At 39.6% G+C, this 15,711-nt stretch overlaps 1 protein-coding gene across 1 annotated transcript in view; it reads right to left on the bottom strand.

Annotated features, from left to right (window-relative positions):
• The window catches only part of med13a (mediator complex subunit 13a), a 109,705-nt gene that overhangs the window by 46,289 nt on the left and 47,705 nt on the right, over window positions 1–15,711 (bottom strand). The window contains exon 5 of the mRNA XM_049592773.1: window positions 4,921–5,066. Within this exon, the coding sequence (XP_049448730.1) occupies window positions 4,921–5,066 (146 nt within the window). The remainder of the gene's footprint in view (window positions 1–4,920; window positions 5,067–15,711) is intronic.

The raw sequence follows: 15,711 nt of genomic DNA, 5'->3' as shown, positions 1-15,711 counted from the left end.
AGAGGTCTGCCTGCCGGAGCGCTCTGCCGCACAGTAAACCAAGCTTGGCAGAGGTGAGGGGGGGAGAGAGAGAGAGAAAAGGGGAGAAGGAGATGGATGGATGAAGGGGGATGGAAGCCAGCCCTTCCTCAGCGCTATGCTTGGTTAGCCAGGAGGAGATGCACTGCGGCGGTGAAAACACACACCTGCACATAGACACACACTGTACTCAACGACTTAACACACAACCTGTGCTGATCGGAAAACACATACACACTACAGAGAGACGTCTGCTTCATTTGAGTGCATCCACATCAGTGGTTCCCAACATGGGGGGCAGGTGGCCCCAGGGGGGCTTCAGGGTGTTCCCAGTTAGGGATATTCTTAGGTGGGCTAATAGCCAAATGATTTGGCTGTTCAATACAAATATTTGATTATTCACCTTTTATTTCCATTGTAGAGTTTGAACATGGTTTGGTGGGACGGGCAGGATGACAATGTTGTTCATGTAATTTAATAAACAGCCAAGCCAGCCCTTTCAAGCTAATACAGGCTAACTACGCTACTGACTGGCAGCCAGACATTAAAACATAAATATAACTTAATAATAAGTTTGACCAACTAGTAGCTCAGGTCATCATGCACATCCCTATTTCCAGCGTCCCATCAAAATTATTTAATCAAAATTTTAGAATTTTAGCAGTTGAATTTCAAGATAATCCATAAGAATCGAGTAAAAAAAGTGATTTAACTGAGGCATCATTACTTCACAATGGCCAAAGATGAATTGTTCCTTTGTGCGGAGGAACTCGCCATCACAAAAAGGCAAAAGGACTGGAATTCATTGACCAGTAAAATGAGTCATAAGTAACCATCTACTAGTTGGCAGCTAGGGAGCAATATGATCATCCTAAATGACCAAGAAACCCCATCAACATCCCTGTGGCAATCCATGCGCCAAGTTCCAATAATCATTTAATTTTTATCCAAGGCACTAGTCTTTAAATGGAGGGGATATTATCACCTCCCTTCAGGGGAGCTCTGGAGACACTAAAGGGGTGGGCAACACAGGAATTAGGGTATTGAGTGGAGGAAGAGATCACTGTTATTACTTTGGAGGGGAAGTGTGGAGAGGGGAGGGTTGAATCACACTGATCCAGCCAGAGGTGAGATGGTAAAAGAAGAAAAGTTTTGCTCATGTGTCACTCATTCAAGATTTTGAGCTCAACAGGCTGCAATGAAACCACTCAGGGTATTTGTGCATTGTCAATTTAAGTCCACTGAAAGTGTGTTTTTTTGCCACCGACAGGCTCAGATTGTTGTTATAAGTGTCTGGATCCTACTTACATAAACCTTTTTGTTTTGAGTAAGATCCTCTTTGTTTACCTAGAAACAGCCTGGCGACTACCAAACCCACCAGACTCCATTCAAATAAACTGTAATTTTACCACGTGTATGGCCAGCATATTTTCACATCTAACCGGGGGAATTAAGGGTTTACTTCAACCAAGGCAGAGTTGGTGATTTTGGGAACAGTAGAAAAACAAACCAGGACAGTTTTTGTGAGTTTTATTTTGTTTCTGTTGACTCTGAATGAAGTGTGTATTACTATGATAAAATAACTGTATTTTTAAGTGGAGTCTGGTGGGTTTGGGGACAGGGATTTCAGGGCTGTTTCTAGTTAAACAAAAAGGATCTTGCTCTGTAACAAAAAGGTTTATCCCTGTAGGGATCCATAATGTTTCTGTACCTAGAATAATAATCTAAGTCCGTCAGTGGCAAAAAGGAGCACTTTCAGTGGGCGCAAATTGACGGTATGCCCCAAGTGGTTACATTACAGCCTGTTTTCGTAGCTGCTACTGGACCAATTTAATACATTTTTGTTCCCATAGTCTTTTAATCACAAAGACATGGAGAAATAGGGTCCAGGCTACCTTAGTTACTCTTTTAGTCAGCAGGGTCCGTTTATGTGACATCTGCTAGAGAGGGAAGCACTATAATGCTCGATGCACATATCCATACCTCACTTTTTTACGAATGCAAACAGGACGAGTGTGATACTTTTATTTTTATTCTAATAGTGTTGTTTACAAAGCCAACTACTTCCTTCCCTTCACAGATTAAATGTATATTATAATCATGACAATAACATTTCTGTATGTATGTTGAAATGCAAGCAAACAATGGTTTTGGGATTATATAGTGTTTGGCTTCGGGCGTGGTAATGAATTTAGAGCCAATGATGGAATATCATTAGAGCCACACATTTTTATAGCTACACTACACTATAATTTAAAGTGACTACAGAGGCTTTTCTTTTTTTTTCCTTAACTGGCTGCAAGCCAATTTGTAATGAAAGACAGCCTGACAGAAGATTGTATATGTATTATCTTGGCAGCAGTACCCAACACAGCACACTAATATATTTCAGTATATTTCCAGTTTTATTTTTGGCTGAAGCGCAAGAGTGCCTTTCACTAATATATTTCATTCAAAAAACTACACTCTTCCTACACATGCACTGAGAATTAAACATTTACAAGAAAATATTTTCCAAAAAAAAATAAAAAAAAGTGTCTGAAAGCCTAATTCCCTTATCTTCTTTAGTGTACTCCGCCTTATCTCCTTGAGGCAACAGACAGGGTGCTTTTCTAAACAGCCTGAAGTTATTTTGAGCTAAACAGGGTCCTTGAATCCTGAAGATTAACTTGTGTTTTAGTAGATGCCATTTCTTTAGATTAATCAAAAGCAGTAATGTGTGTACAAAAACATTTTAGGTGTTTGGCGTTTAAATTAGCTTCCTTTAAAGTAAGAGTAGCTGCAGCGTCTCCACCAGATGTAAGAAAAGACCTTTCAGTAACTGATGAGTATTGAGCATGTTGTTTCTTTGGCTTCTGAAGATGGCTTTGACTCCTCATGGTGGCCCATTGATAGATGGTGCCATTGTTGTTTTTAACCTTGTTGTTTTGTTTTTTTACACTTGACAACAGAGGTGTCTCCACTTGAGATTCAACAATGCAAGTAAATCTATTCATGGGACACATTAACAAGTGTGCAGCTTTCTGAGAGTGGAGAAAAAGAAACTTTCCTTGAGTCAACAGTACAGCATTATTCTTATTTCAAAAAATAAAATGTAGCTGTTTTTTGTAGCTGTAGCTAGATTTTATATTATATTGCAATAAATGATATATATGTTGAAATCTCCTCTAAGCCACAGTATATTACTAAAATACTTCATTATTAAAAAGAATACTGCTATGATATAAAAAATAAAGCAGTGTTATAATATATCTAAATGAAGTAGTGTTATAATAAAGTTAAATAAAATACTGTTATAATAAAGTTAACTTAAGCAAATAAGGTTCTATTGTAATTAAGTTAAAGGCAGGAAGGTAAATAAGGTACTGTTATAAAAAAGGTAAATACAGGACTGTTATAATTAATCAAATAAGGTACTGTTATTCTAAAGTTAAATACGATACTGTTATAATTAAGTTAATTACGGTACCGCTATAATTAAGTTAAATACAGTACTGTTATGATAAAGTTAAATACAGTAAAGTAAAAGACAGGACTGTTATAATAAACTTAAATAAGGCACTGTTAAAATAAACTTAAAAACGGTACTGTTAAACTAAACTTAAAAACGGTACTGTTAAAACAAAAATAAACAAGGTACTCTTATAATAAAGATAAAGACAGGACTGTTATAATAAAGTTAAATACAGTAATGTTTTAATAAAGTTAAAGACAGGACTGTTATAATTAATTAAATAAGGTACTGTTATTGCAAAGTTAAATATGGTACTGTTATAATTAAGTTAATTAAAGTACTGTTATAATAAAGTTAAATACAGGACTGTTCTAATAAAGTTAAATAAAGCACTGTTACAATTAAATAAAATAAAAGTGTTGTTGTAATAAAATGAAATTAAGTAGTTACAATGAAATAAATATAAGTACAACCACTGGTGCTTTTCTTTTAAGAACATGCTACGCGTCTCGGCCCCAAGTGTTGATACAGTTAATTTATGCATCTCAAATGGAACAAGCCGAGACACATTAAGTATTACTGATGTATCACTCATGTCTAGTAGCTCGGCAAAGTCAAAGAATGCACCGTCAATTTTTATAAAAGTTCTTGGTTTTACACTTTAGGTCTGGCTGGGTGGTTCTGTACTGTAAGGCTACTGTTTGCTAAAATAAATAAGTTTTAACATTTGGTGTTTTTTACAAGGGTGCAGAATGTGAAGAATCCTCCTCAGCTGACCCTACATTTTAGATGAAATTGCAAATCAATAGACCACCGGTCTCTCGCCTGGCCGTCTGGGTGCACAGGCATGTGTACAAACATGCAAATGTCAGAGGGCTTCTGCTGGATTCTGTCAGATGATCACAGCCCTTTGATTTGGAACGAGGAATTTCAGTGAAGGCGGTCTTAGAGCGGAGAACTTAAAGAGAAAACCAGAAGCAAGACAAAGTAGAAGTTTTTGTTTCCTCCCACAAAATCACTCTGTTCATTCATCTGTCACATGCATACTTGTGGGTAATGATGTGTCTCTCTAAAACTGTGCCGCACCCCAATTAAGGGTCAAATCAAAGTGACACAATATGGCACAACACTTTGTTTGTTTACCCAACTACTGATACAGATTCCTTTAAGAAAACGTGTCTTTGGTGTGTATCAGCAGCACCAAACTTCTTTAAACAATGACCCAAGGCAATTTCGCCACATGATTACATATCAGGGCGAGGATGCATTCTGTATTTGTTTAGTTGGCCCAAAGGGGGCAGCATAATTCATGAAGGATGCAGTGTTTGCTGTTGTCGTCTAACATCTTTGCTTTAATTGTTTTTGCTCTAACAGCGCCTTAGAACGTTCCCCCAGTGCATTCTGAGCTGCTTACAAAGTACCAGTGGTGTAGTGGACGGGAGACCCACCTTGGAAGGGGCTGGACGCTTGCTGAGCCAGAGTGAGGTGCTCCTCCGTCAGGTGGTAGACGGGCTGGTGCTGGTTGATCTCCACGCTGGTGCACACGTTGCTCTCACCGTGCAAGAAGAAGGTGAAGGCGCAGGATAGGTGCTCACTGTGAGGAAAGAAAAGAGAGAGATGAGTCATTTGGGATCACGCTACTTTAATATGCACCTTTGAAAACAGAAACGACTATGTGCGATGAATAACTCCAATAGAGTGTGAGCTGGAGGAGTGACTGCTGCAGGGAAACGGGAGCAGATCAGATAGTCTAGTTCATGTTGCTGCTCACAAGGAGACGAAAGGTAGAGACAGAAAATATGATATAAAAGCCTGTGTCTTCTTTGCTTTTTTGTCAAAAGGGCTACAATGGGATCTCTCCTCTCGCTCATATTCTGCTTCAACATGACAGAGGCTCCTGATAGGAAAGATTAAGCCAGAGATACAAGGGAGGAAAAGACGACGCTACTAATCTGTGGACCCTCTGGTGATACAAAGATGTCTTATAAGCCTGTATCAAATTGTTCTGATGGCTGGACAAGTCTATATTCTGATATCGCTAGATACAATAATGAAGTGTCTGCATCCTTCCAGTGTAATGTTAAATAGTATTCCCTTCAATAACTGGCACATAGAGGGGACACATTTGAGTTTAGAGAGGATGCAGGTAATCAGTTGAACCAGGAATGTGTCTTCATGATATTCTAATCACTTTAGAAACAACGATAAAAGTCAATTAAAAATAAACAAATGAACGAATCATAATCACCAGACAACTGCTCATGGAGATGGTCCTTCAGCTTGGGTCCAACAGCAGCAACAGCTGATCTTCGGTGATCAGGTGTCGCTGCTGTTGCAAACTCTCTGGGAAACACTGAATGCTCACAACAAAGGCCATGAATCAGAGACAGCATCACAACCATTTTATTTTAGAAAAGCTGCTATGAAATCAGGAGTTTCAGGCAGCAACGATCCCAGAAAAAAAACCCACTAAATCCTGGAGGGACTGAAGTAACGCTCGTTTTAAAACAAATAACTTTTCGAGCAATTTCACTGTCAGTGTCAAATTTCCAGTGTTAGAATAAAAACACTAGAGTTGTACTTCAACTGGTGGGTGCTCTTGTGACCTCGACTGTTTGGCGTACAGTGGTCATAAACTTAATCCAAGCTGTCGTGCATCAGTCTTTTTCTCGTCTTGATGATGAAATCAAACATGTTTCATATTATCGTCCGTTTTTAGTCTTGGCTCGTGTAAACAGTGAAGTTCAATGACCTGACCATTGTTAACAACCAATAGCTGCACGCTCTCCAGCACCAAACGGGAAGCAGCAAAACAGATAGACAGCAAAAATGGAGGGGACTCTGGGGAGGTAAGAGAACGTGATTAAGTCTTGGTTCTCTTGGACTTTGGAAAAGGAGGACAAAATGGCAGAGTTGTGGAGTCTAGTTTTGAAACAGTTCACCTTTCATTTCCACGGTCTCCTCGCACTAAAATAGTGCAGCTAACCACTGGAGGCTGGTGGCGAGTTAAGGTGAGACAATTCAAAATGTAAAGTTTGTTCACAAATACAGTTTATCTTAGAGTTAGAGTTATGTGTTTTTGTGGACACCTAAGTAATTTGTTTATGTCATATTTCTTAAAGGCAGTTTGGTGTAATATTTTCCACCAGGAGCAGAATGGGAAATAATCTAAAAAGTAATCTTGTTGTAGTCTCCAAGATAGTGACCCTGCAAACTCTAGCTTGTATGACTGAAAACTCACATTGTCTTTAGATGTGGGAGGGCATCAGACCTTTGTCTTTTAAAGTCTTTTCCTGTATCACAGGTTTAAGTCAAGGTAGTGGTGCTCACAGGTGGTATGTGTGTGTGTGTGCGAGTGTGCTTCGGTCCATCTAGTGTGGATAGCACTGTGTGTAAAACAAAGGGGCAAGCCCTGACTAACCCTGGCTTTCCAGCCAATACGCTCAGCTCCAACAGTACCTTCTCTCTCTCTGTGTGTCTCTTTCTCTCTGCTTACAACAACGCCTGCCTGTGCCAGTCTGACCTCAACAGCACACAACAAAAGTGACAAGTTCAAGAAGAAACGGAAAGCAAGGACGCGGCAGACAGAAGGAGAGAGGGGGCAGAGCAAAATGCAGGGCATTGTCTGCGGGCTTTCCTCTCTCTTTCAGCACCGGCCTCGTCCATCATACACACAAACGCAGAGAGGGCGAGAGACAGCGCAAGTGACGGATGACCGTATGAAAGTGGACGCTGTGAATTTGGAAGTGGATCAAAGAGGGTTGCCTCCTCCGAGGATTTGGTTAAGCAAATATCAGTCTTCTCTCCCCGTCTCTCTCTCCCTGGCACACCTACTCTGCAGAGGATTAAAGAAAAGGAGCAGAGAGGGAGAGCCAGGCAGATAGAGAGCACACACTTCAATGAGATAATACCACCTACGTAGAGGAGCGATGCCCTAAGCCCCCCGGAGCTTGACATTCATCTTACACTTCTTTTTTTCTGTGAAATGATGTGGTACTAGTTAGTGACTAGCTATGAATGTATGATTTTCATATTTTACAGCTGGAAGCGAGTAGGCTAACAAAGGTGTGTCAGAGAGAAAAAGAAGCTTGGATATGCAGGTATTGGCTGTGGATGGGCTCAGATTATCTCGAGTCTGTCATTATACAAAACAACTCCATGCGTGTATGTACCCTTTTGCAGGATCTCTGTGTAAAAAGGGCTACTGAGAGCAAAGTCGCCTTTGTTTGGGAGGTGTGTCATGACGGCTCCGGTGTTGAAGTAGTAAATCGACGCTAAGCTCCTGCAGTGCACATCTTGGGTGTGTGTGTTATGTAGAACAACCTCCAGTTCTGGGCAGGGCATGTCACCAAATCACCTGAAGCATGCGTGAGAACAAAAAAAAACAAAAACAAAGATGGAGCTGAATACCAGAAGCAGGGGCAAACTTGAAACAAGACAAGCTAGAAAGGCGTGTTGGGTTTATTTAAGACTCTCTTGAAAGGAATAAACCAATTTTTTTGGGGAGATGTATGAGCTGATTAGCCTGTCAAGCAACGTCCATGTTGCCATTACAAGAATATATAAGCTGACCAACAGGCCGTTCTGCTAACACTGTGGTGTATTTATGTACAGGGATGGAAAGAGGGCAAATGGCCTCGAGATCGACGAGGGGAGGAGAGGAAAAGCAAGTGAGACGCAGACTCCAACAGAGGGAGACAAAATGTGTTGTTGTATTCTGCAGACATCAACAGAAGTGCAGTCTGGCATTCTCCTCTCACACGCAAAGAAAACCTGACACTACACATTCACACACATCTGCGTTTGCAGGGCACACTTGTAAGCTGAGGTGGAGGGCTGCCATCTGTGGCTCAGCAGGCAGAAGTACAACCCAACTCTCTCTCACACATAGTATCATAACCAGGTTTAAATCAACTCTTAACAAATGTGATTGTGCGGACTGCTCTGTCGGTGTCAGCTGATTGGTTAAGAAGATTATCAGACATGCCAGCTGTTGACATTAAACCTGTCACATGCTAAATGATCACATTACTGTCCAGCAGTGATTAAAGGATGACATGTTCTATATGCAGTATCGCTTTACGGATTTACATGTCACTTAATGATTCTGAAATCTGTTTGTCTAGTTGTGGAAATTAAAGGGCAAATCAACCTGCAACCTATTTTCCCATGTTTTTGTGTCAAATAGCCCTTTACAACTAAAATTACTACAGGCTACAGACTCCTTTCTCCACTGCCAGAAGAGTAGAGTTAAGTAGAGTGTAGTGTACAGACCTCTGCAGCAGACAAGCATGCCTTGGTGTGCTATTTTTCTACTGGTGATTAACATTATACATTAGGCAGTCGGGAGAACAGGTTAGTAAACAGCAGAAAGCAGCATAGAGGCAGATTAACAATCTTTGAGCACTGTGGTGGCGTGCCACTGCATCTCACTGGTACAGGGGCTACTATTTGACCCGGGCGTGAATGCCAATTGTTGCCTTTCCTAATACATACAAAAGCCAGATGTTTGCAGGTGTTAGTAGGTTTTTTGTGCAGTAGGAAAGGATTTTCCTGATTTTTTTAGAAATTGGTCCAATATTGAGCCACACCAGTGCAGCCAGCAGCTGTGAAATAGGCTGCAATAAAACCACTGGGGGAATTAGCATCATCAATATATGTCCATTCTAAGTGCTTGGATTTGCCACTGACAGACTCAGATTGTTCAAAGTGTCTGACAACATTATGCAAAGGATCCCTACAGAGATAGACCTTTTTATTAAAGAGTAAGATTCTTTTTGTTTAACTAGAAACAGCCCCAAAATGCTATCACCAAAACCACCAAACTCCGTTTGCATAAACAATCATTTTATCATAGTAACACAAACTTCATTTAAAATCTAAAGAAACAAAATAAAACTGTCAAAAGCCATCTTGATTCAACAATCACCAACTCTGGTTTGGTTGAAATAAACCAGTAATTCACCCCATCAGATGTGAAAATATGCTGTCTCTACTTTAGGGATGTTTCTTGTTGAACAAAAATGATCTTACTCTTTAACAAAAAAGTCTATCTCTGAAGGAATCCATTCAATAAACTGTCAGACAATTAGAAAAATAATCTGAGCCTGTCAGTGGCAAAAACAAGAACTTCTATTCGACCTACATTTTCGGTGCCAAATGCCCGAAGTGGTTACATTGCAGCCTGTTTCGTCTCCTCAATACTGAACCATTTTCAAAAACTGTTGTTCCCATTAGTCACTTAGACACAACAACATGGAAAATTAGAGTCCAGGTTGGGAAATACCAAAGTGGCTCTTTAAATATACAGTTGAGGAACAAAGTTTCAGTAGATTAAACTTGTTGCTTATGCAAATGTAATATTTCTGGTCACATTAAAATAAACACTGGAAATATTCCTGTATGTCAGCCTGATTAAATGTGGATTTTTATAAACTACATTGACCACCTCAACACTTGAACCACTTATTTGCAGAGTGATTGCGGATGTGAGGTGGTTCACATGTCAACAGGTGTTTGGTTAGCACTTGGCCAAGTAAACATCAACAACAGCACATGACTCCTTTCCTCACCACTGGGTCTCTCACTGCCACACAAAAGGAACAGGATTTACCAAAGCTCACGCTGTAACAAACGGCAACACAAGCCCATTGGATCTGTCAGTGTGTCCATGTGCGTTCACTGTCCTGTCCACACGTGTGACATACACAAACAGGCAGCATCGTGCCAAATTCAATTCTTCTGCAAACAACCACGGCCTGCTGGTGAGGCAAACACAACAACACACACCCCAGCATGAGGGCTACACACACACACACCGTCAAACAACAGCTGGTGAGCATGGTGGGAAAGCGTGTGTGTGGTGGCTGAGATTAGGTGAGCAGGTCAAGTTGTGGAGACAAACACTGGCTTGTTAAGTATTTTCCTATATATTATTAAAAACCGAAGATACAATGCCTGTAATTTCTGAATAACTGTAGCAATTAACTGATTGGTAACTATTAAAATAATTGCCAACTGTTCTGATAATCAGTTTATGAGCTTAGTAATTTTCTAATTTAAAAAAAGGGTCAAAATGCTATAAATCAAGTTTCTTAAATGTGAATATTTTCTGTTTTTTTTTTTTTTTTTTTTTTTTACTCCTCTACGATGGTAAACCAAATATGTTTGGGTTATGGACCAAACAAGACATTCAAAGACGTCATCTTGGGCTTTGGGAGACAGTGATCGACATTTTACACCATTCTCTGACATTTTACAGACCAAACAACTAATCGGTTCGTCGATAAAATGATCAACAGATTAATCAACGATGACAATAATTGTTAGTTGCAGCCCTAATTTAAATGTTCTGGCCCTAAAACTGAAAATAAAAAGGTATACATTTGTTTTTGGATATCATTTAGTTGAGCAGGTAAGTTAAAATCTTAAAGGAATGATTCAAACTTGTGGGAAATTATTTATTACTTTAGTTTCCATTAATTCCTCTGGGAAATTCCCATTGTGTCTGCAGCAACTGTCGGACATTTAACAGCAGAGTGCTCCACAACAGCGTCACCAATAATCAAGAATTAACTTCAAAATCCAAGTGAAACACCTGTCATGTCGTGGGGATTTGTTTAAAAGAGCTACACTGGATGGTGGGAAGGGTCTCTGCACACAAATAGTCTGCAAAGGTGGTACCCAGAACCTCAGTCCTGATGGTGACGGCTTACTTTCACCACAGAGAGTGGTTTCCCGCCCTTTTTCTCACCAACTGGAACGCACCAGCATCATCACAATCTTACAGACATTAACAAACTTAATAAGTTCATTCTTGTGAACTACAGATGGTGAGAAGTTCCACACAATAAAGCAGAGTTAAAATAGTCTATGGACAAATGAACAACATTTTGGGGTGGACAGACAGGTACTGCCTCTCTTCTGTTAAAGCTAACATATGAAGTATAATTGCTGTAATCTTCTCCTGTAAGTGACACCTGTGTTTCAGTCCCATGACATTTCCACTACAATCACTGTCAGAAGATATTTATAATCATTTACAACTTCAATACAGTCACCTTTAATCACAACATGTTGGTGTGTCCTTTTGCTTGCTCTGATATTAAAAAAACATCTTTGTTTTCTTTTATTTAGCTGAAGAGAGTTGGCCTAACAACAATCACCAAACTCATCCACAATGCTTTGTTTAATGTTCAGTGATCAAACCAACAATCAGTGTCATGAGCAACTTTAACGTTGAAAGGAGAGCGTAAGATGAGAAGATCGACTCCACTCTCATGTTTGTCCAGTTAATATGAAGCTTTAACGAGCAGTCAGTTTTTCCGCCAGACCCAGTGACGTTCTGAACGGTTCCTTTAGTCAACAGAAACAAGACACATCTTAGTTCGTCTGTCCACTGTTCTTACAATCACCAACTCTGGTTTGGTTGAAACAAACCATAATTCACACAGTTAGATATGAAAATATTCTGGCTTTATATACACTAAAATAACTCTTAATTCAAATGTAGTCAGGCGGGTTTGGCAATGGCAATTTCGAGGCTGTTTCTGGTTTAACAAAACGGGCCTTGCACTGAAACAAAAGCTCTATCTCTGTTGGGATCCTTTCCATGTGTTTCAGAAACTTAGAATACTGAACCATTTTCAAAAATGGTTGCTCCCATTAGTCATTTAGACACAAAAACAAGGGAAAATCCAGGATAAAAAGTACCAAATTTATCCTTTACCAAAATTAAACCATAATAAAATTAAGATTTCATTTGAAAACTACTTCTTACATTGCCTAAGGGTCCCCAGGAACCCCCTAAGGGACCCTCGGGGGCCCCAACTCCATGACACATTGTGTCTGTTTAAGTATCTCGAACCTGCCTCAAGACTTAGGTTCTCAGGGATTTTAGAATGTCATCTACCCTGCAGCGAGTTACTGCTTGCACTTCAAAAAAAGGCCAAAACCCGAGGCCAGTGTTGAGCACCACAGAAAAACTGTGTATGTGTGTGATTAAAACACCACCTGTCAGCAGCACACTGTGCATGAGCTAATGGACACAGAAATCCCTCTTTAAACCACTAAATATTTCTGTTCTTGTTTGTTTGCTTCATTATTAGAGCAATTAAAAGCATCATTTTAATGATGGAGAGAAAATACGAGATGCAGCAGGCAGCAGTGTACCCGAAATACGCTAAACAGCCTTCAAAACAACGGGATGCTACACTCAGAATATCGGTTATTAACAAGGATCACGTTGTCTTCTTCCCTGTGTCATGTTGAGAGAGAATATGAAGGAGGGAGGGTTACTGTTGTAGCCTGACAAAAAGCCACAAGATATTTTAATCATCTTTTCTCTCTCTGTCTCCACCTTTCCTCCCACTCCCCTCTCCTCCGCTCTTCATCTATTAACTGGCAAATAGACTGGTGCTGCTCTCTGATCCGCTCTCCTTTCCCTCTCCTTGCTGTCACACACACACACACACACACACACACACACGTGCACACGCTACTGTGATTGCCCACAGAGGCGAGGCACTCCCTGCTCCACCTCTCGGATGCAAATGTCCGGTGGCCTTTGGCTTGGTAAGGAGACAATAAGATAATCCAGTGAGGATTTGGAGCGGGGCCCACATACAAAGGAGGGCAGCCAGGTGGGCACATTTGCCTTCAGCTGGCATGCCATGGAAATGAGGTGCCAAAGGCCAGCGGCAGCGTGTGCGACGTCGCAGAGTGAGGGAGTGCGCTGCGTGGGACTGACAGCCTCCATCAGTGTCACACGGATGGTCTGCTGTGTCGCACACGAACAGATGATCAGCCATTTAACCATCCCAAAGCTCTGACATGATATTTATTTACAAAAAGGTATTCCATTATAGTTAATTTCTTGGCAGTACACTTGATGGGCCTTTTGACATTTTACTTCATCTGACAGCTTATTTACTGTACCTCCACCGACTGACACACTGAAGCACAACAGCATCCTCCCATGTTATATTTCAGACTGCTTTATAGTTTCCTCAAACATTTCTAAATTGCACTGGACATTATATTCCCCTTGTTTGCTTTGTTTGACAGAAATCTTTTCGTCTCTAGGGATGCAACTAAGGATTATTTTTATAAACAGTTCATCTGCCTGTTATATTCTCCATTAATTCTTCTCTTGTACAAAAACAATGTCTCTGTGTGGTAATATTCCTTCAGACCCCTCTCACATTTGATCTTTGTGTATGCCTTGGGATGGCACTGGGTGCAGTGGTTAGCATCGTCACCTCACAGCAAGAGGGTTTCTGGTTCGAATCTGTGGTGGGGGAGCCTTCTGTGTGGAGTTTGCTTGATTTCCCCGTGTCTGCGTGGGTTTTATCTGGGTCCTCTGGCTTCCTTTCACCATCTCGGTTAATTGGTGACTCTAAATTGCTTGTAGGTGTTTGTATCAGGCCTGTGATAGTCTGGCGACGTGCCTAGGGTGTACTCCAGCCCCCTCGCAACCCCTCAGAGTATAAGGGGTTACAGTTATTGTATTCTTTTATTTTGTATTACTCTAATTGTTTGATTTGCTTAACCTCAGTGCAATCTACAGGGCAATTAGTTGCCAACTTTGCTTATCTGCTTCAGTGGTGGTATTTTATCTTGATGTTATTTTTATTGTTCTATTTGCTTGAAATCTGCATCGTTTTAAATCCGGAATCAACCATGCCAAGCACTTTGTAACCTTGTTTTGAAGAGCGCTTCATAAATAAAGTTTATCAGTATCCTTATTATTAAGGATAAACCGATACATCGGCCGGCCGATATATCGGGCCAATATTTGAGTTTTTTACTTGTATCGGCATCGGCCGATACGCACGTGGGTTCGCGGATTTATTTTTCCCTGGCACTTTTTTTCATTTGAAAGTATGTGGTTAAGTTGAACAAAGCTGTTGAATCCTACTGTGTACAGTAGTTGTTGTGTTATTTATGCTTCAGCTTAAATATTCGTTTATTTAATAAAGACATTACTGGAAGATTTAAGAGCACTGAACTCTTTTTTTTATTTGAATGTATAATAATAATAATAATAATCATAATAATATTCTACCTGTTCTATCCTCAACTTTCCATCTTGTTTTAGTATTTTTTACTGTTCAATAAATGTTTCTTATTTTAAACTTGAGACCTGTAATATTTGTTATCATTGTGTCATTTTTTTTGATGTAAATTGAGGGAGCAAAAGCAGTATCGGCCCCAAATATCGGCTCAAGAAAATCAGCAGTCCATAATCGGTCATCGGCCCTAAAAAATCCATATCGGTCTATCCCTACTTATTATTATAAAATGTTGAAATAAAGGTCAAAAATCACAATTTAAGAGCCTAACAAATTGCTTGTTTTGTCAGGATCAACAGTTAACACTAAAAAATATTCAGATTACAGTGATGTAAAAAAGAGAAAAGCAGCAAATATTCAAAAGGGATGTTTCTAACTTAGTCAAATAATATAACAGTAAGAAAACACGAATTAAGCACTATTCAATCGATAGCGTTAAACATTGACTGAAAAAATACTGCTGTATTATGAGAGCCATCTGAAATCGTTAATCCCATTTTTAATTAATCAAATCGTTTATTGAATGCTGCCGAAATATTCAGCAATGTGTGCATTACAAGACATTACACTGCAAATCATGGCAACAAGTCACTAAATCAAAGTCGAAAAGACTTCCAGAAAAAATATTCTAACTAACTTAAGGAAATATGTTTGATAAAGTGATAATTACAGCGGCATTTTTTAGCAAGCAACCTATCCTACAAAAAAAATTACTCATCAAAATATATGCTATCTTAATGCATACATTAATAAATAATGATTTTAATAATAAGTTTAACTGACTAGTATATCTGGTGCTGACTAGCAGGGTAGCAATGTTATAAGTGTTTTTGTTTTTAAAATGACTGAAACAATTTATCTGTTTACTAAAAATAAGCTATCTGATCAACTTTAAAGAATTATATTTACCCATGAAAGAATGAAAAAAAACATTTCTCATCTCCTGAAAACTTTTGGTTTTTATTATTTAACAAATAGTGTACGACTGCAATGATGGGGGAAAAAAAAACACTCTGATCTTTCCAAATAATAAAACAATGACTCTGTGAGCAACACTATCTCATTATCCTCTGTGAGTTATCTGCACAGAGGCTTGCCAGCAGATGAATTTGTGGCTTGTTGTCACAACAAATGGCAGCGAAAGTAGTTGCCCATGTAAACCCACAG

This window comes from Epinephelus fuscoguttatus, linkage group LG12 (assembly GCF_011397635.1).
Source record: "Epinephelus fuscoguttatus linkage group LG12, E.fuscoguttatus.final_Chr_v1".
Taxonomy (NCBI): domain Eukaryota; kingdom Metazoa; phylum Chordata; class Actinopteri; order Perciformes; family Serranidae; genus Epinephelus; species Epinephelus fuscoguttatus.
The sequence above is the reverse complement of the archived record's forward strand: the minus strand, read 5'-3'. Positions and strand labels throughout refer to the sequence as shown.